The sequence below is a fragment of the Numida meleagris genome, chromosome 10 (assembly GCF_002078875.1).
Source record: "Numida meleagris isolate 19003 breed g44 Domestic line chromosome 10, NumMel1.0, whole genome shotgun sequence".
Lineage (NCBI taxonomy): Eukaryota > Metazoa > Chordata > Aves > Galliformes > Numididae > Numida > Numida meleagris.
The window spans coordinates 2,800,297-2,821,866 of record NC_034418.1 but is presented as its reverse complement, the minus strand read 5'-3'; the positions used below and the strand labels follow the sequence as shown (position 1 = coordinate 2,821,866).

Below are 21,570 nucleotides of genomic sequence, written 5' to 3'. Positions count from 1 at the left end.
CGTGCTGTATAACCTAGCCCCTCCTTGCTCAAACTTTTTGCCTTCACTTCTTGTGCTCTTTCTCAACAAGCTTTCTCAAAGGCCACGACCTATGTCATCATGCTTTCCTATAAGCTAAGATGCTCATTTTCTTGCACGCTCCCATGTTGGGTGTGTTGTTTTTATTTTGCCATGACCTTGCTTACATGCTGTGGCCTTGAAAACTCAGCTTCTCTGCAGTCCCTGCTTTGAGACTGAAGCAGACGATACGCCTGGCAGTCTCGGTATAGAACAGGCTGCTGTCAGTAAGCTTGTGGGTGTTAGAAGTTGATCAGTAGCCAGTACAATTATGTAGGCAGTTAGGTGACAACTTCTGTTTCTAGATAAAGCATTAACCAGGGAGAACCCTTTAAGGAGTCTTTTAGTTTTGCCCCCAGAAGTGATTTGGGTTGTGAGTGAGAAATCAGCTCACAGTACCAACAACCTAGACAAACCTTTGGCCAGCAGCTACAGCACGTAATTCCCTTATTCTTCACAGTCACTTACTGTCGCTTCGTTTTTATCATCACTCATCTTCCTGTGGTCAGGCACAGCACAACAGTTTCAGAGTGCTCCGTCTTCTCTGGGTCCCTACACCTGCACATGCCAGGTGCTCTGGGAGCACAGGGCTAAGCTCTTCCGCAAAGTCTAGTAACTAAACGGGTAGAATACTGTACTTTATCTGGAAAAGAGCAGCAACAACTATGTATTGTTAACTGCTGTGTGGAGGTATTGCACCATTTAAAGAATACCTCTGAATTGCTTTGGTCACGTTGAGCTGACTTTCAGTCTTGCACTGAATGACACATGAGACTTGAAACTGGAGGGCAGCAGCTTCCCTTTAGCTGCAAGGATCTGGTGCCCTACACTAGGATGTCCTCTTGAGTGACACACCCACAGAGGAAAAAAAGGAAGCAGAGAGTAGCCTTGGAACTTGCAGATTTTTAAAGCAAGAAGTAAATATTTTTCTTTCACCTGTTATGAATATTAATGGATAATCCTTAAATACTGAATCACAAGCTTTAAAAAGCTTTCGCTTAAAAGCTTGCTTCATAATCAGCAGAAATACCAGGAGAGGTTGAGAAGGCACAGGTATAAACAGTGCCTTGTGCTTCCGGTTGCTGTTTTCTGTACTTGTAACTGAGAATGACAGTCCTGTTGAGGCTTACTGCTATGAGCTGGATTTTTTTTGCCTGCTTTTTACATCAGTCTAATCAGCATCTCTCAAAGCACTTTGCAGTGAAAGATTAGGAAAACTTGTATTTTAAAAACAAGGAAGAAACTTTCTCAACTGAGATTAACTCAGTTTGCTGCAAGTACGTAATTTTTGGGAACATGCTTACGGCTTAAGTAGATGTATTTGATTTTCATGTTTATTTAGTCTTTCTTACGTGCCAAATAAAATTTAATGACTGTTATTTCCCTATTTGGAACTGAATTCTGTTACGTTAGGGGGAGGCTTGATGTGTGTTACTCCACGGACCGGCACTCTTGTTTAGATGCTGTACCAGGCTGTGGCCTAAGGCCTTAACTGCACCTTACGTTTTTATTTGGTAGCGCAGCCACCTGCGGTTCCTGTCCTGGTTCTTGTTTCTCTGTATGTCCTAAGGCTTATGTTACTGCACTGTTAAATCAGATTGCCAAAATCATCTGGGTTAAAAATACGTCTCTTCTCATTGCCCTTCCCCCTTTGTGTGTGTGTGGGTGGGAGAGTGGGCAGTTACTGCTGAAAAAGCCTAAGGTGGAGCTCCACCCTGCCAGCCTGCCTGTTCTTTTTTCTTAATGCAGTGTCAGTTGTAAACATTTGATACGCTGTATGATTCTCCTGCTTCAACTAGTGCAGCTTCATTACTGTTACGCTGTTCTACTGAGGACAACTAATTCTCATCCAGACTAGAACTTGGAAGGCCTGGTGAAGAGCTTCCACTGTAGAACAGATTGTGGTTTTTTTGCACGTTTCCATTGGCCTTGCTTAACGTGAGAAGACGGGTAAAATTGGCGAGTGAAATTGTGATGGGCATGGCAGAGCTGCCTCTAGCGTACATGACTGACAGAAGTAAAATTTATTTTTGTCTTTTTTGAGTAATCAGATATGCATGAAACAGAGCACAGAATCATTGAACGGGGAGAACTTGTTTACAAAATGAGGTTGATGTAAATCATCTCTTTCCTGAAACCTTGCACTACTGTTCTGTGTGTTTGTAAGCTTTGAGTATAAAGAGGTGTTTTCCCTCTGCTCCACATTGTCACCCTGATTGTTTTAACAATTAACACTTTTTTATTACCATATTTGGTGGCTTACTAGGCAGTTGTACTCCTTTATAAACGAACACATGGCTGTGTTTCTCAGGGATTTTTTGGGTTGGTTGTTTTTAAGCTGCCTGCTAGAACTGATTAAGCTTGTCAGAAAGACAGGAATCGTCTCTGGAGAACTTGCAGGTTGCAATGGAAAACTAGAGTGAAATATCCAATTATAGAGATTTATCATGGTAGTGTACCAACAAGAGCTCTGATCCGTTGTGGTTTTAAGTGCACAGTAGGAAAACAGTGGCTCTTGAGTATTTTCAGTTTCTTGTGAAGTTTAAGACTCTTCTTTCACCCCAAGAAAGAAGACTGCAACTGAGCAGAATACTGACATTTTAGAAATTGAGCTACACACACTTTCTGTTCACATTAACAGATATTTTTGTGCCATTTTTTTAATACCATCAGTTTTGGAAAGAGGTGATGGTGACTGACATCGGCAGACCTGAAAAACAGAAGAGGTTGCCATTTTTTTTTTAAGGTTTGGGAATGGAGACAGAGATTATATGACTTGCATTAGAACACAGATGATGTCTGTGGTGGTGCTCAAGTCTTTCCTAATGCTATTTAAAGGACTTGATTACTGATCCTGTTTTCACAGTAGTATTTTTATAAGACCTAGGTCATGTTGCACTTTCTTAGTACCTTATAACAACTCTTATTGTCTGAACCTGTTTGTTTATGGGCTTACAAACCTAGAATGATAAAGAGGTTTGAATATATTTGGCACGGGGCTTGTGTTCAGACATTTGATAGTGATTGACCTTCCCTCTGTGGAGAAATCTGGCTGGTTGCACAGCTGCACATAAGCATGTGCCAGTACGTGGCTGAGCGGTGAGCAACTGGTGGGCCAGCATAACTAGTCCTGAATGCGCAGTCTGATGCAGCAAGTAGTGAGCAAAATGCACTTCAGAAACACTTGTTCTGGGTATTATTATATTCCTTGGTTACGCTGAAGTGTAGTTAACAGCTTAGTCAGAGATGAGCCAGTGCTGTTCTAACACTGAAGGGAAGCTGCTGTACGCCAGCCTATTTCCAGACGGTTGCAAATGAGCGCTCGCAATGACAGCCTTCCCGGCTCCCGTCACTAAAGAGTGGCACAGACGCCTGATGTCGGATTGCATTGCAAGTCTGCAGCTTTATATAGCTAATACACAATTCGTGGATATGGGAGACACGCTGCCTTTTATGTTGTCTCTAGTAAATGTGTTCTCAGCAGGGCGTGGAAGAGGGCTTTGCTGTACTTCTGAAGACTCACCGGCGTCTCTGTGCGTGGTAGTGTTAAGTGTCTCAGCAAGTTAAAGCAAAGCTGAGCTGCTTTCTGCGTTGGCTACCCAAAAGACCTTCCATCGTAAAACAAAATTAGTTTGACGTGGTTTTGTTCGTAACAGATGTTGACTTCTTGTTTTGTTTCCCTGTCTTCTTTTTAAATGCTAACTGGAACGAATTACTCCTATAACTGAAGTTAAACTGATTGGTCTGTAATTCTTTGGTGCTCTTTAACCTTTTATACAGTCCAGTTTGCTTTACTCCGCATTACTGCTAATTTTGTTAATTTACTTGATTGACTGTACTGAAAAAAAGATTTTTGACATCTGCCCTTTCAAGGTCATGGCAGACTTTTGATACGGATGGCAGTGCTTTTTTTTTTTTTTAATCTTCTGTGTATTTGCCTACCTAGCATCTTGCCTCCATGTGTTTGTGGTGTTTTTTTATGCTCTACTTTGCTAATTTGATTTACTTCCTGTTTCTTGAATGGTTCTTTCATATATTTTAAGGTTGGTGAAGGCCTCATGACTAGACCAACTTTCATCTTGCCCCCTTATCAGAGTTACTGGGATGTAGTAGGTCTCCTATTAAGATTCCAGTTGTCCACAACTCCATTTTTCACTTTGGGCTTCTTTGTAGTGCCTTTTTGCCTTGTGCTTGCCTTTTGTGAGACTTCTGTGAGTTTATTTATTCTCTGCTTTCTTGAAGGCCTGCATTGGATTTTCTTCTGAGCTATTGTCTCCGTTTTATGGATTGTCAGTCTTTGTTGTTTGTTTTCCTACTGTTTTTTTTTTTTTTTTTTTTGCCCAAGTTATGTTCATCTTTGTAGGTTGACTCGTTCTTTCCATTTAGTTAGGGGGCTCTTCCACATCAAATTCTCCCTACAGTTGTTAATATGACAGAATAAAATTACTGGTAACTCATTGAGTAGAATTAATGAGACACATTGTAAAAGTCCTAGTATTGTTGTTTGTATAAGCAACTAACAGATTATTTTAACTCGTGACTATAAGGAGAGAGTTAAGGATGGTCCCGACCTGAGATAAATCTGCGTGTTTATTGATGGCCTCTGAAAATGGTCTGGTGACTGTAGGCTTCAAAACGCATTGTTTCCACAGTCATAAGCATGCTTCTTGGGGGGGTTGGTGTTTGTTAGATTCATAGGTCTTACTCCAGGTCTCTGGCTTCCTGTTTTTCGAGTGTGCGCTGCTGGGGAGGGATAATGGGAGAAGCGGTGCCAAGCTCGTTAGAGGCTGTTTGTCATGGAGCAGGAGCAGCAAAGCTGGGGTCAGGGCCCCGTGCCTGCCTTGTTCCCGCAGGCCTTCCCAGCCAGCGCTGACGTTCCTGTGCGCGTTCCATCTTTCCACCTCAGCTCTGTGAAACCTGAATTCTCAATGTACCTGTGCTTTTTGTAAATCCCAGTGGCACTGAAAGAGGATAAGCTCTCTTAAATATTTTAAGATTTCTTGATTATTGCTGCAAGAGAAATAAATGAGGCTCTTTGCATTGCTGAGAGTTTTAACCCAGCAACGTGCTGCTGCTGTTCCTAAAGCTGTTCATGGCAGTGAACAATTACACATAGGACTCAGGCTTTCAACTGTTGTTTTCCTATAACATTTTTCATATTATTTCAAAAAAAATTTTTTTTTTACTATATGTTTCATTTCCAGCTTTCAAGTAGCTGGGTAAATGCTCAATAATTTAAGTCATCCTTTTACCAGGATGGCCTTTTTTCTTTCTTAACCAACTGTCCAAATACTAAATTAGGGAATAAGGACATCTGTGACCCTGCGTATGAATATACCAGTAAATGTGGGAAATCTGTAACTAATTACTGCTTGCATTTCATGTTTTGTGATGGGAAACAGCACAAGAGTTTTTTTTTTCCCCAAATAAATTAAAAAAAATCTTTATCATGGAGAAAAGATTGAGAAATGTAGTTCTGACAGTGTTCAGTGTAATGACCTCCTGTTACTTATTATTGGTGTGCCAGGCAAAATAGTCCCTCCATAGTGTCTCAATGCTGGTAGTATATGCATGTTTATAAAACAGCATATAACGGGTTTTTTGTGCTCTTAAAACACATAATAATAGTAATGGCATAGTTATATAAAAAGTGTTACATATGACTACATGTAATATTACATATAAAATCCTACAATGTACATAGTACTGAATATTAGTCTTAAAAGCGTTTTTGTGCCTCTTTCAGTATACAGAGTTACAGTCTGTTCCTCAGTAGCAGTATGATTTGTCTCCACTTGAAAATGCTTTCTTCTTGCCTCTGAGGAGATGCTTTCTTGTTTTGTTTCTGAATAATGTCTTTTAGTTAATTTTATGCTGATTGCTCTAAATGAAACTTAGAATAGAATGACTTGATTAACATCCTACATTTTTTTTTCATCATGGAGAAGGCTGAAATGCATGGCTTCCTGTCTGGGTACTTTATTTGATTGTGAGAGTAAATTTATTTAAAACCATCTTCATTTCAAGTAGCAAGGCAGCAAATTGAGCGACAGTGTTAAAACAATGGCTAGGGTGAATATGTATCTTTCTAAATGAGCAGAAACTTCTGCTGAGCTGTGTGAAAAAGAGTTGGCTAGAAGGATCTTTTGCTTGATGATAACTTTGAATGAACCTTGAAATCTGAAAAGATTGGAAAAGTGTTAATATCCTACTTGGGATCCCTTTCACAAAGGAAAAGAAACTAGTAGGAGTGGTCACAAAATAAGGAAAAAGGTGCTTTCTCTAGTCATTTCAAATACAAATGTCTCATACTGGCACTTAACACTGAGAAGCAGGGCAAGAGTATCTGCTTTGGTTCTGTGAGACAAAGCTGCTGAATTTCTTAACTGGACTCACGCTCCCTCACAATTGCTTGTTTTTCTTTGGAATATTTCCTGTGTTTTGGTTAAGTTTGCGAGATCTGAGACTGTTTTGTTTTTCCTTTTTTATGCTGGATGGCTTGTGCTCAAAATTCATGAGACTTGAAAAAATGCTGTTCTGTGAGATGGGCTCTTAACAGTTTTCTAGGCAACCAAAAAGACCTTTAGAATAAGATTCTTTGTACTATGTTTAATAATGCTTCTTGCTAGGCCTCTTTTGATTAGATACTTGGCAGTTATTTGTCATCTTAATTGAAGTTTGAGTCACTGGAAGATGCTTTCTGATGTTAAAGGAGATAAATATAATGCATGTCCTATTCTAGTGCTTATAAGTATTGACTGATGAGATTGGAGAAAGTGTCATATTTGTTCATATTCCTGTTAAGAAGATTAAACATCTAATTATGATAAAACAACTAAGAAGTGAATAAACTGAAAATAGTTATGAAAGGTGTTTGAGTTGAGCGTTCCATATTGGAACCTTTCAGGATTTTAAACCCATGTTCTCTGTGTATATTACATTTTCAACCACTGAAGATGTGGATAAACTGCAGAATCTGGTTAAAAACAAGATTTACAAAAGAAAACTTAAGCTGTAGTCATGTGCATAAATATGTAAATGGGAGGGATGTAAAATAATTAGCTTTATTTTATGTGCCTAGTATAGTGAGAAATGTCTAGGATGTTGCAGACAGGACATATCTGGGAAACAAAAGATTTTTGTGACATTTTTCAAGTATTGTACTCTGATTTGGTTACACTTCTTTTGTTTCTTCTTTTTCAGATCTTGAGTCTGATGACTGTGCATCCATATACATCTTTAATGTAGACCAGCCATCATCTTCTGTAAATCAGCCAATTTGTATTCCTCGCCATGGACTGCAGTCTCACTCCTCTCCTCTGTCACCGCCTACAAGACTTCAGAGTCACAAGAGCTATGAAGGAACTAGTGAGGTACCAGAATCCAAATATAGTCCACTAGGTGGACCCAAACCCTTTGAGTGCCCCAGTATTCAGATTACATCTATTTCACCTAACTGTCATCAAGGGATTGAAGCCAATGAAGATGAATTGCACACAAATGGCACCGAAAATGACTATATGGAAAGGCCTTCACGGGACCATCTCTATCTTCCTCTTGAGCCATCATATAGGGAATCATCCCTTAGTCCAAGCCCTGCCAGCAGCATTTCCTCCAGAAGTTGGTTTTCAGATGCTTCCTCTTGTGAGTCCATTTCCCATGTTTATGATGATGTAGACTCAGAGCTAAATGAAGCAGCTGCTCGATTTACCCTTGGCTCTCCTCTGGCGTCTCCTGGTGGTTCTCCAAGAGGTCCTAGTGATGAATCTTGGCAACAGCCTTATGGGTTTGGGCATGCCTTGTCACCTAGACAGTCTCCCTGTCATTCTCCTAGAACTAGCATTACGGATGAAAATTGGCTAAGCCCTAGACCAACATCAAGGCCCTCCTCAAGACCTACATCCCCCTGTGGGAAACGGCGACACTCCAGTGCTGAGATTTGCTATGCTGGTTCTCTCTCTCCTCACCATTCTCCAACTCCATCACCTGGTCATTCTCCCAGAGGAAGCATAACAGAAGACACGTGGCTGAACACTTCCATCCATAATGTGCAGGGTCTTAATTCTGGCCTTTCACCATTTCAGTGTTGTTCAGAGACTGATATTCCTCTTAAAACAAGAAAGACCTCAGAGGATCAGACTGCTACTTTGTCTGGAAAAATAGACATCTGTCCTGAAGAACAGGGTAACTTATCGTCATCCCTTGAAAATGCAGTAGATGACTGCTCTGGCTCACAACACACCTTGAAAAAAGATTTGCCTGGAGACCAATTTCTGTCTGTTCCTTCGCACTTTACTTGGAACAAACCAAAGCCTGGTCATACTCCTATATTTCGGTAAGTTGAAAGAAAATACGCAAGTCCTTCAGTAGTCTTCCCTCCAATGCATCCTATGTAGGCATGCTACTGTGCTTATATTTCTATGATACATCAAGACTTCTAAAAGACAACTTCTTGTAGGCAGGTAAATGTTATAATAAGAAAAAAGCAAGTTAAGACTCCAAATGCCTGTTTCTTCTTTTAAAAGAACGCAGTAGACGCACTATAACACAGGAAATGAATTTATTTAAATACAGTTTGTTTCTGTTCGCGCACAGAGCCCAGCTAAATCAAATGTCTGCAGCTTTTGTGCATGCTTGTATTTTAAGCAGTTGCATCTAATCTGAACAGTTAGCATTTTAATATAGCTGAGGTGCGTGAAAAAGAGCATGGCCAGCAGGTTGAGGGATGTTATCCTCCCCCTCTGCTCTGCCCTGGTGGGACTGCATCTGGAGCACTGCATCCAGATGTGGTCTCCCCAGTTCAAGAAAGACAGAGGGGAGAGGGTCCAGCTGAGGGTCACAAAGATAATGTGGGTCCAGAGCATCTCCCTTACAAAGGAAGGCTGAGAGCCCTGGGATTGTTCATCCTGCAGAAGAGAGGGCTGAGAGGAAATCTTGTCAATGCTTATAAATATCTAGAGGGCAGGAGTCAAATGGATGGGACTAGGCTCTCTTTTGGTGCTCAGTGACAGAACAGGCAGTGGGTACAAACAGGAACATAGGAAGTTCCATACGAACATGGGGGAAAGAATTCTTTACCATGCGGGCGACAGAGCACTGGCACAGGTTGCCCAGAAATGTCATGGAGTCTCCTTCTCTGGAGATATTCAAACCTGCCTGGATGCTTTCCTGTGTAACCTGCTGTAGGAAACCTTTAGCACGGTTGGACTACAAGATCTCCAGAGGTCCCTTCCAGCCCCTGTGATTCTGTAAAGACTGACTGCTCGTTCTATGAAACTGATTGCTCATTTTATAAAACTGTGACAGCACAAAAGAGGTGGAGGCTTCCTTTCCTTTTGTTTTCACTTCTTTGGGTTCATAGAATTCTGCTAACTAGAATAGAGAAGATAGATTTGCATGTCATGCTGAAAGACATGTAGAAGGAATTCATTTCTGAGCTTTGGCTCCAAGGGTATTTCTGCCTACATGGTGCTGAGGTAATCAGGTCTTGTCCTTTTGCAGTTGTGTGCTTGCAGGATAATTTGTGGAGACTCAGGAGAAGGAACTAGTTCAGCTGGAGGAAGAACTCACTCTTCCTCCTTCCCATTCTGTTATTTTTTCAGGTGGAGCAGGTCTGTGATCTGTGTGACCACAGAGCTTCTGGGACTGCTTTGCCACAGCAGTGCAGTAGGTAGATTAGAAATGGGAGCTGAAGTAGCACTGCTGCTGGCTGAGTAGCTATTGCCATTACTCTGCTCAGATTACCCGCTTCTTTCCTGAACCTTTTTGTTGCTCTGCTAGGTTTTAAAAGCAAGGGGTGGAGGTGTGCTGGAGGGTGAAGCTGTCCTCCTCCTGGTTTTGTGCAGACGTTTCCTAATAAAGTTAGATTAGGTTAATGTATATAAAACAGTTAACCATGTAAAAACATGCTGTAGGCTTAAATGTTGGTGCTCCTGTACTACTGTGTACTGATTTGAAAATAAGGGATTGAAATGATGTAATTCTGCAGGGTTTAAGATTAGTTCTTCAGGGATGTAGTAGATGAAGAAGTCAGTGTAGCTGATGAAGCTATTCCTTAGCAGGGGGTAGAGGGAAAGCAAAAGCAAGAGCTAATGATTGACTTAATCCAGAATGTCAGATTTTATTTAAAAGCTGGTACTTCTTAAAAATATAAAAAGGGCATACGTGCAGAAGAAGGTAAAGACTAAATCTATTGACAAGTAAACTGAACAAAACAAGCTGTGTACCTTTGCTGCCCAAAATATATCCTGAGTATTGAATTAGTGGAAATGGTTTCATTAGCAGCTGTATCCTCAGTGAAATGCTGAGCTACTTAGCATTTGTAGCCTGTTCCACCGGTGCAGTGAGGCAGTGCGACTTCTATGTATTCAGATAGTTAGTTCATCATGAGATATTTTGGTTTTGATGCTCACAGAGTGGGGCAGTTCAGTTCACTTCTGCTTTATGAATAAAAATTAAATGGAGGAAAATCCCATTGAAGTAGTCCACAACAACAAACAAAAGCGAGCACCTGAGTTGTCACAAAATTAGATACTAATTGCAATTTATATTATATTTGTATTTATTATGTATTACACGTAGGTAGCTCTGAAAGTAATGCTTCCTATTTGTTTCCATGGAAGCTGCAACAGATACAAAGAGCACAATAATACAATTGGATAGAGCAAATTCTCAGATACAAAACATTATTTTCTTAATGTAGTCACCACCATTAGCCGTGCATTGTCGCCAGTGATGAACAAGAGCCTGCATGCCACGCTCAGAAGAATGCACCATGAAAGGGAACTGCTGTTCCCACTGCTGAAATGCACCACCGCCGCCTCGCTGTGCTCACAGCCTCTGGTTGGTCTCCATAAATGCTCGGCAAGTGTCAGTGAATGTCAGTGGGTGCCATCTTTTCAGCATGCAGGAATTCAGCGACACACCTTTGCTTCCTGTGCACTTCCGTGTCAGGTGCCATGTGGTCGGAGTGCCCCTCTGCTGCCATTTGTCACACAGCAACAGAATGTAACAGAATGTTGGTGGGAAGCTTCTGTTGCCCTACCGCCAGCGTCCGCCTCTGCTGTCATGGGCCAGCATAATAAACTAGGAGGTATTACTTTCAGAGCAGTCCTTATATGGACTATATATAGCACGATATTAATGGTAATACAGATTGCAAAATATGTAATTATAAATTGAAAAATTGCAAATAGATTGTAGGGTATTAATGAGTCATGCATTTTTAATTGAACCGCTGGAACAAGTATTTCACAGGAACAAATTGTGCTTTTGTGTCCTGGAAATACTTGTTAACAAGCAAAATCCTTGAAATACAATGTTGGTTTATTTTGTTGTGCCTCTCCTGGTGGAATTCTTAGATTTTTTAATTAAGAACAACTTCACAAACTGACAGTTGTCTTCAGAATACTATATCAAAACCTAATCTGGAGTGCTGTGGATTGAAGGGCTGCCGTGCAGTTTCTTTGTCCCAATGATGATGAACAGAAGGGCTTTGATGCATTTCAGTTCAGGACAGTTCAGGACAGTTCTCTTTAGTGGTAGATACTTAATAGCATCTTGAGAGTATTTTACCTGCAATTATCTAGCAGTTACAGTTGAAAACTAGGATTGCTGACAGTGTTACCTACTTTTTCAAGAAAAGAATGTGTAAACGTAGTGGCAGATGGTAAAATACTTGCAATAGTCAGTTCTGTCGTCTAAATATTTCTCTTGGAAGTCTGGGGAGGAGAGAGGAATGGAGCTATGCTCTATTTTTAGCATAACTATTGGGATCTCCGTCTTTAATTTTTTAGAAGAATAAATCTTTCAGTGTGAGCGGACTGTAGCAAACTTACTCTGCATGTAGTTATCCGTCAGTTTGCTGTTAAATAGAAATAACACCAGTTATGCTGTGATAGCAAAACTTTAAAGTGAAAATGTTTGCAAACTGCTGACTTTCAAGATAGGTGCCCACTTAAGTGAGACAAGTAAGGGAACTTTGAACCTCTTGTATTTGTAATAAGGGAGGCTATTGCTTTAGTGTTTACACACCATTAATGAATCCAAAGAAATTCACATAGAGTTTAATATATGACCTCTGTGCAGAACAGATGCTTCAGCTCTCTGCTTTGTTCTGACATGACCGTATATAGATTTTATTTGACAGTATGCTGTATCAATACTCTAAAGCATATTTAACTGTTGGTCTGCTAGTAGTAGGACAGTTGAGATCCCAGTGTGTGTCTTCAAAAATTTATTACTGGAATTTGTGAGTACTGAGGAGCAGGAATATATTCATACTGAGTTGCTAAAATGAGCTTTTATTTCACCTGTATTCAGAAACTCTCTAGGCATGGATGCCAACAGAGCAGCAAACTAAAACTGAGCTAGTTGCACGTGCTTCAGCTGAGGGACCGGGGTTAGCAGTTGCTCTCTGCACAGAGCCCCAGCTGTCTGCCCAGTGTATTTCCCAGGCAGACTGCTCCAAATGGAAGATGAGCATGTTAAGGTTTTAATGGGATTATTTTCCATGGCTGTCACTGGCCCCGGCGCACTGTATGTAAGATAGAAGGAAAAATAAAAGGTAAGTCAAATGCAAGGAAGCAATCTTGTTTCTAGAGTTTGTTTCTTCCTGTGCAAGAGAGGCACAGCCCATGCTGGGCCCTGACTTCTGTAGGCATGAAAAGTGAAATGTGGAACTCATGTGGCTGTCCTTACGATGAACACAAGATGAGTGTTCAGTGTGTGCGGCCAGAAGCAGTTCTGCTTTAGAAACTGTGGCTGCAGGTGAAGAAGGTGTTGACTGAATTAGTATTTGAACACTGAAGTGATCATTTTAAATGCAGTGGCTTCTGCTGACAATGCTGCTGAAGGGTTCCTCCTAGGTTTCCTTTAATAGCAGCTGTTCCCTAAAGCCTTTAATCTTGATGTGATAGGAGTATGAGCTTTTGGAGACTTGCATTAATCAGATTATGAAATTCTCTTGGTATTACTGGTAGAACGTTTGCACGTTTACAGAATGGTGCTGTCTCAACGACATGCTGAGATTAGATTTGAAGCATCTGTATTCTGCTGCATGTAGAAAATAGCAGTTTCATGCGGCACAGCCTCCGAGTCTTAATGCTGTGTCATTTATTTAGAAAACTTAGAAGGTTTCCAGTTTTTGTTGTTGTTTGCTTGCTTGTTTGTTTTATGTTTTAGGGATCTGCATATGTATGTGTGCTTGCTCCCTCCCTCACTTTGATATTTTGCTTGTTTTCAAAGAATGACAAAATCTAGAGACTTGGTTATTTTCCTGTGTCTGTGTTTGTTCTGGTTTCCCAAATATTTTTTTCAGGAGATAAGGAGACTCTGAGGCAGCTTGCGCTATGTTTTTACTAGTTCATTGCAGAATTAACTACTCTGAGAGGTATGGAGTTACCAATAACAATGAATACATTTTCTTGAATGGGTACAATATATAATTCTCGGTATAATATCTCTCGGTAATTGATATATTTTCTGTGGTGTGTGTATTATACCAAGCTCTCCTAGGGAGCGTATCTGTTCACTGTGCATACCAGAAAAAATTCTTGCATGCTCAAAAGAGTTTTAAAAGAAGTTTAGTATCTTCTAATCCTGACATTTTCTTTCCTTTTTCAGACTGAAGACTTGAGTCCAATTCTCCTTCAATAGCTATAAAAGTGAATGGCAAGGTCTAGTTGATAGCCAGTAATAGCATTTAGGCAGTACACCTTGGCCTATGGTAAGTAACTGGACGGACTGGGCTTACACTGCATTCCTATGTTTCCTCTTTTATTGCCGACATCACCGTCTTCTCCCTGCCCAGTAAATATGATTGCTGTGGAAGGACCAGTCATCAGAGCTGCGTGCTGGGAGAGGAGTCTTTGCTATACACTGAATGCTCATGGGCGTGATTTACTGCTCACGTTTCTTCCTTTCAGTAAGAAGAAAGGGAAGCACTCCTGTTCCCCTTGACTCCCAGAATGGGACTTCAGGAGATGAGGTTTAATTTACCAGGTGAGCTCTCTCCTGAAGTGCACAGTAGGGGTACTGCATGAAGCAGCAGGTCAGCAGGCTTGTGGGTTGTCCTCCCAAGGGAGGATGCCAGCAAGTGGTGCCTTTCCTTCTCCCCCTTTTTCATGCCTAGTGACAGTGATGTTTGCAGTAAAAGGTGGATTTATGGTGCTGCAGTCTGAGCCCAAGTCCATCCAGATACTTACTAAGGACAGATTTTTTTTTTTCCCCCTCCCTTCAATCCAAATGTTATCTTCTTTTCCAACTGTGGGTACGTTTTATAAGTCGTAGCTGAATTCTACAGAAGGTAACATTTATCTTTTGTGCATCTGCAGCTATTTGTGTTTGTGGAAATGTGGATGGTTTTGGATTGGTGGTGGGGCTTTTCCTGACTTGCTGTGAAGGAGAAAGAAATGGAAGTGAGCTTTCTCAGGCAGTGATACAAACCACTATCTGTCCATCTCTTTAGAACCTACTTTGCTTTCCCTGTTGGTCAAAGCGTGGTACTAAGAACTATTTTATTTTTTCTCGTATGTGTTCTTATGTGGTACACAGCACTATAAACGTTCACTCTTAAATGTTTGTAAACTAATTTGCTCCACCAGGTAATTACTGACTTGGATCTGACTGTTCTTATGAGAATAAGTATGTGAATTCATGCAGGTAAAAGGATAGGTATGAAAAAATTGACGGTGTTATGTGGCTTGTTTTCCTTAGGGGTTCTTCCATATTACTTTGCTGCATTTTTTTTTACTTTTTTCTCCTTCCCTGGAGGAGCGTTGCTAATGGATGTAAGGGTACAACTTGTGGATAATAAAGCATGCGCTTCAGATGTGTCCGTTGCAGTAAGTCTTTATGCTTAGATAGGACTACTAGTCTTAAAAAATTGAACCATCATATAGTGTTCATTTTCACGATAGTTAGCGAGGTGCAGTGCTTACCAATCTTAGCAAAGCAAAAAATATTTGAAGGTAGTAATGAAGACAATTAAAGATGACTTACTTACAGATTGAATTTAGGTTGTTTCCCCTCACGCCATTTGAACTTGCATGTTGGTGTACTCGAGGACAAAAAATGAATAGCATTAAGGAGCAACACTGGTAATGTGAGGCAGGGAGTCATACAGTACCTTTCTTTTAATCAGGTATTGGAAGAAAGAAATACAGCACTAACAAGCCCAGAATGTTTAATTGAACATTTTCATGCATTAGTAAACTTTGGGAATTTTCAAGTAATAGCGTTAGGCTACTAGCTGTTCTTATTTGGTAATCATTTGTTAGGAAAGTGATGTCATTATATTTTATAGACAAGTTGTTTTGATTCTGCCCTGGCCAAATGACATACTTCATTTAACCATAGCGTTTGTCTTGATTGCAGCACATCTTCCTTGCCACCTCTTGACTGGCCTTTACCGAGTCATTACGGGCAGTGTGAACTGAAAATAGAAGTCCAGCCTAAAACTCATCACAGAGCTCACTACGAAACAGAAGGAAGCAGAGGAGCCGTAAAAGCGTCTACTGGAGGACACCCTGTAGTGAAGGTAGGAAGTCTGGCTTTCTTGAATCCGAGATAACTTTTTTCTATTAAGTACAGCTACTGGCATTTATGATACTGTGAATTTTTACCTTCTGTGAAGCTGACATTCCTTCCTGGGTAAGATTTTGCCCTAGACGTAACCTGTGCAATATAAAAGTTAGTTTAGATTTGGACTGTTAATCTGTAAGGGCAAGACTTGCTCCCCTCCTCCCCCGCCTTGTGTCTTGTCATTGTTTCCATTGTGTTAACAGAATCGAGCAAGCTTTATTGTCTCTTAGAACAGTTTGTTTTTTTCAGAAGTGAAACTGATGTAAATGCAGCAATGCAGGCAACAGTTTTCTGACTAAGAGGGTGGTGATACACTACCTGTTTTGATACCTAGTACTGGTCATTAACAGCTGTTTTGCCAGGCTTCCTTACTGCTAAATGTTGTAAATGCTAAAGACATCTGAAGCATAGTGTTTACATGCTTTGCAAACACCAACCAATTGCTGCTGAGATCAGAGTTAGATGTAAGGTCCTGATAGATTCGACTTGGCTTTCATATGAAAGTTCTACCATCGTATCTTTGAAGGGCAAGATGCATGGGTGTTTGATGCTGTGGCTGTAACTGTAGGTACATGAGCTGAGATGTGCTCCCTGTGAGGTGAGGTGTGTACATGTCTTACTCAGTGCCAAGCAGACTTTAGCATTAGTTTACCAGTAGTTACTGTCTTCTCTCAAGTTCTGAAGCTATACATATATATTGAAAGATAAACCAGCAGAAATTAAATCTGTTGGACTGACTTTTTTCCTGCAGTCTCCAAGCTCTTCGTCTAATGCAGTTCTTGAAGGCTGACACTTAATCATGTTCTTTGGTCTGCTTACCCAACTCTGTTTCTTCAGCTAGCTTACCTTCTTTTTTTCATTCTTCCTCTTTTCTTTTTATGACTTTTTCATCAGTACCTTTCCTTTCTCTCTTTGCAAAGAAGGACTGGATCTTGTCATCACATCTTTTCTTCCCTGAATGTCTTTCATCATCGCTATCTTCCACCATTGTTTCATTTCCATTCTTACTGTGAGCTCTTCAGCCAGCTTTCATGTTCCCTATGGAGTTCCTCAGTGTTTTCCTCTTGGTGAGGATACCATGACCTAACCAACTCAAGCCTCCTATTGGCAGACCTGCTAGGTTTCTTAGTGCAGTAGAGGCAGCAGTCAGGTGCTCAGCAGGGGTGTCTGTGCTGCATGCTAGGGAAAAGAGAGGATGCCTGAGCTAGGCTGGAATCTGAGAGTGGTTAACTGGGAAGATTTCTTCTTGTGGAGCATTGTGTTGCTTTAGTCGGTAGAGAACAAGTAGACAATTTTGACATGCCAGAGTAGCTGGCACTGGAATTTAATACATCCTCAGTAAGGACAGAATCTTGGGAGATTTTTGCTGACAAAATAAGTCTCTGCTGAGCATTTGGAAGCTATGTTTTTATTTATTTATTTTCCCCTAGGTGCTTGTGTCTTGCACAAGTATTTGTGTTAAGGGAGCTAGTTTTGCTGATGTTTACCAGGCTAGACAAATACACGGGGAGTTTCATTTGCTCGCAGAACTACTTGATGCTTTTGAAGCAGTGCTTAGATGTAAGTTAGAGAAAAACAGCTCTGTAACCTGCATGACTTATGCTCACTCTTTTCAAAGGTATTTATTCACATAAGAACTGTGAAATACCTCACCATGACAAGAATACTGTTTTAAAAATGGGCATAGTATTTCTAGTTTCACAGTCTCATGCTTAAACACGTGCATTGTGCTGTGCCACTCTAAACTGAATACAAGTGCAAATCAATATTCTATTTTGCAGTTAGGTCTCTTCCAGCTGGATTAGAAATTAATTGTTGTGCTTGATGGGAGAGAGGAAATTGTTTTGAAACAAAAGAAGGATTTGAATTAACTTTTTACTTGCTGCTGGTAAAAACACTATGCTAAGGGCCAAGTTTGGTGAAAGGTAAATAGTATAGTGTGCAGACATAAACCATTTAAATACAAAGGTGCAATCTTTTCCAGTGCTTCTAGAAGTTTGCTGCATGACTTCAGTACACGATATGCATTACAGCTTGCCTGACTTTTTCTTTGTACTCTTGGCCCTACACCATTCAGTTAGATCCATGTGTGTGATCACTGCAGTACTGTACTCAGCATCTTCTCGTTACGTGTCTGTATGTGAAGCGGTGTCAGACAAGGCAGGGTATGGGTGCTTGAAGGCCTGAGTGCTCAAAGTTTTTGTTGCTTTTGTACGAAGTTTTATAGAAAGAACATCTAATTTCCAAACTGTGAAGCCTCTGTAGTTCTGCATGTACAGTTGATGTGTTATTTAAAATAAAGATTTTAAGATAGTACGTAGCTTCAAGCCATTAATCTATTAGCACATGTCATTAATCTATTACTAATGCTGTACTGTACCAGTTGCTAGGAGACTAAGCTTCTGACAAATTTGGCATCATCTGTTGTGAGTACATTTAATCAGCTTATTTCCAAATGTGAGGAAACGAAATTAGTTGAGCATCATGCTTCGTTTTGTAAGTTCATTGACTTTAAGGAAGCAAATTCTGTAATGAAGTTCCCTTGTTCTCAGCTTTTTAGTGGCAAAAATTCTAAACAGCAGGTACCTGTGGCTTTAATCTCTGCTTGCCTGAGAGTATGTTCTAGCTAGTCCATGTAATTTGGCAGTACTTATTTTACCTGGGTAGAAAAATCCACGAGATAAGGCTGACAGGAAAGGCCCACAGGGAAGAAATAAATACCTTGGCAGCATGGCTAGCAAGGAGGAAGGTGACGTTTTGAAATTGTCTCATGCAAACTGTGTGAAAATTTTGTATTGTATGGTCAGGAGACAAAGGCTGCCTCTGAAAACTTCTACCTTCACCGAACTCAGTGGGTTAAACTACTTATTTTACATATCTAAAAAGCCTTTAAAATATAGCTGCTGCATTTCATCTAAATCTTATATTAATGATCGTAATGCCTTGAATTTCTCACTCTTGCCCCAGCTCATGTGTACATAATCACATAAACATTATGTTATACAATTTGCTCCAATGCGATTTTACTGTTCTCTAAAGCGGTCAGGGATTTTCATGAGTCCTCACTTGGATAATGACTTAGAGCATTTCAGAGCGGGCAGAAACACAGTAAGGATCTCTCAGGAATAGTTTTTCTTTTTTTAGCTTCATGCTTTAAAATTATTTATTAAAAAAAAACCCAACAGCTCTAAAAATTACCACTTATTGTTGTGCACAACAAGTATTTTATTTTGATGTTTTGTTCTGTTCCCCTTGAGGAAGGCAGTCTCAATGACCTTCCAGTCAGCTGCACCAAGGGGCTTTAGAGCTCCTTGTTCTGCATGCAGGGAGTGCCTGTCCTGTGGCAAAGTGCTGCCACAGTGGGGATGGGTCTAGGTGTGATCAGTGATGAGAGGAGCTTTATTCTAAAATGATGGCACGTCTGCAACAGGTGTTGTGTAGGTTCCACTCATGGATTAAGTGCCTCATGTGTGCAGTATCAATTTGGGGCAGTGATAGCTGTTAGGAATTTGCTTGTACCATAAATAAGTGTCTTTTTTTTTTTTTTTGCCATAATACAAAGGGCTTAAGGGGTAGAGTCTTTCATCAGTTACTCTGCCTTAAGCAGAACTCTTAGAGTAGTTGTATCTGCCAGAACAGAGGAGGGGGAGCATCATGCAAAATGTGTATGGACCGCTCAACACTGTTACAGTTGAGGAAAGGTGTTGGATTAAAAATCAAAGTATTAAAGAAAAATTGATGTATGTACTTATCATCACAGAAACCGCTTACCTGAGAGCTGTGAAAGAGGGACTGAAGGTCAGCTCTGTGTAGTGTGATCGCAGTGCTTGAAGGTCATGGCTGAAGAGTTGGGAGGGGAGAAAAAGTAAACTGATTTGTGAACTACTTGATACATTCTGAAACAGGAAGGCCTCCTCTGAAAGCCTATGGAACTCTGCCTGAGTTCAAGTGCACTGTAACTGTAACCTGCATAGAAGGATCTAGCTGAGAAATGTCAGAGATGGTCCAAGAAAAATAAGTTAATGAAAGATTGTCTAAATGAGCGTTCACTTCCTGGCCTGTAATTCTGTGCTGTCACTTTTTTCCAGGTGTTCTATGTGACCAATTCATGTAAGTTCTTGAGCAACAGGTATTATTATATCAGGATTCTCCTTATTGTTCTCAAAGCCCAATAAGCAGCATGGGTTTTTTTCCTGTGTCTCACGACCCTTCCCATTCTTTCTGTCTTCATTTTTTCAATTCTTACGCTTTTTTTTTTTGACTTGAACTTTTCCCCTTCTTTGTACATCACCAGAAGGCAGATTGCATCCTAGCTCTGATTGCTTAGTATTGTTTGGTGACAGCAACCTGCAAATTTATGTAGAAGGGAGAAGGAAAGTGCAGCCTTCGTGAATCATGTAACTGGCTGTATTGGACAAAGCAGTGACTTTTGGATGAGATTCTAAACGTAAATATCTTTTTAAGAAGAGATATGTATGACTATATAGTCATCTTCCACTCCAGAATCCCCCAAATAGATAGTATCCCATACTGATGCATCTAATATATGCTCAAATACTCAATCTAGAAAATGCTTGAATATGGAAAAAAAAATGTAATGTGGCATACTGGATCTGTAATGACCCAGTTGTCTGGTTTTTGTGTCATGTGGTTACTAAGATGTAAAGAAGTAGTACTTTTATTTTTTCCCAAAGTCACATTACACTTGTTCTGTAAGTTACGTGGGCTTTCCCTGAAACACTCCTCTGGAAAACTGTCCATAGCATAATTTGGCATTGGAATTTGGAAGATCAGAAATAATGCTATTTTTTGGATAGCGTAGAGCAAACTGAACGTGGGTCACGTATTGTGATGGCTAGTTTGATGTAGCTAGCAGTTCTGCACTGTGTGAAGTTGTAATGCTAGTCTACTGCTATTTTAACTGAGTTGCTTTCCTTTTTTTGGTAACATAGAATGGGACGAGAGTCAGAGCTGAAATACTCTTCAAAAATATGCCTGAAATTAGTATTTAAAATGCTTTCAAATTATCTGCAAGCAGTGAGTGTGCGTGAGATTTCAGAAATAGAAAATCTAGCTTTTTAAACCTTGAAGGATGTTCTGTACGTGGTATGATTGTCTGGTATTATGACCAGTAATGCACTGGTATTTTTGTTTTGGTCCCTTGCAGGACCCATTTGTCTTTGTGATGACCTTTAGAATGCTTTTAGTCTGGACTTGTGCCACAGTCTAGTAGTTTATTAACATTTGTTCTTTCATACTTCATTATTTTTTATTTATTTATTCTGAATCACAGAGGTCTGTATTATTATAAGATCTTCAAGTCAGTCTACTTGACGAGTTTATTAGCAAAAGAGGAAGGAGGATGCTTTTCTGATACGCATGCTATTCCTTCCTACATCAAATAATCAACTGATTGGAAATAGTACTGCAGTTCAGGAAGGGGAAGTAGATGTTTTGTTTGTACATATTTAATTTTAAAATTAGGTATTTAACTTCTTGTAACATTGGAACCTTTGCGGACTCAGAATGAAATTTAAAAAAAAAAAAAAAAAAGACATTCCCATGCACTGCTCAGACTTTCTGAGCCAGTGGATGGGGGTATGTATGGTCAGAGAAATCTGGATGGAGTTTTCTTGCAGTGAACTCCTCCTGTTTCATGCAAACAAAACACAGGAGATCGTAGGCCAGCACTTCCTGCCCCTCTGCAAGGCCACAAGGCGATGGGTGTAGTCATTGACTTCGATAACTTCCCTCAACTCTCATTTCTTGGTTTTGTATGTATAGCTTGCTTCAAGCTTTTCAAAATGCCACTGTTGATACATTTCTGGTAAATTGCACCACCAGTGTTTGTTAGTCATTGTGTTGCTTCAGCGCTTCTTGGGTATTGTTAGCCGGAGTGTTCCAAGCCTGTTGGTCACATCTCCATTGCCT

General features: G+C 40.3%; 1 protein-coding gene across 2 annotated transcripts in view; it reads left to right on the top strand.

Annotated features, from left to right (window-relative positions):
- The window catches only part of NFATC3 (nuclear factor of activated T-cells 3), a 61,031-nt gene that overhangs the window by 7,706 nt on the left and 31,755 nt on the right, over positions 1–21,570 (top strand). For both annotated transcript variants that reach the window (XM_021409024.1, XM_021409023.1), the window contains exons 2-3: positions 7,261–8,392; positions 15,433–15,595. In XM_021409024.1, the coding sequence (XP_021264699.1) occupies positions 7,261–8,392; positions 15,433–15,595 (1,295 nt within the window). The remainder of the gene's footprint in view (positions 1–7,260; positions 8,393–15,432; positions 15,596–21,570) is intronic.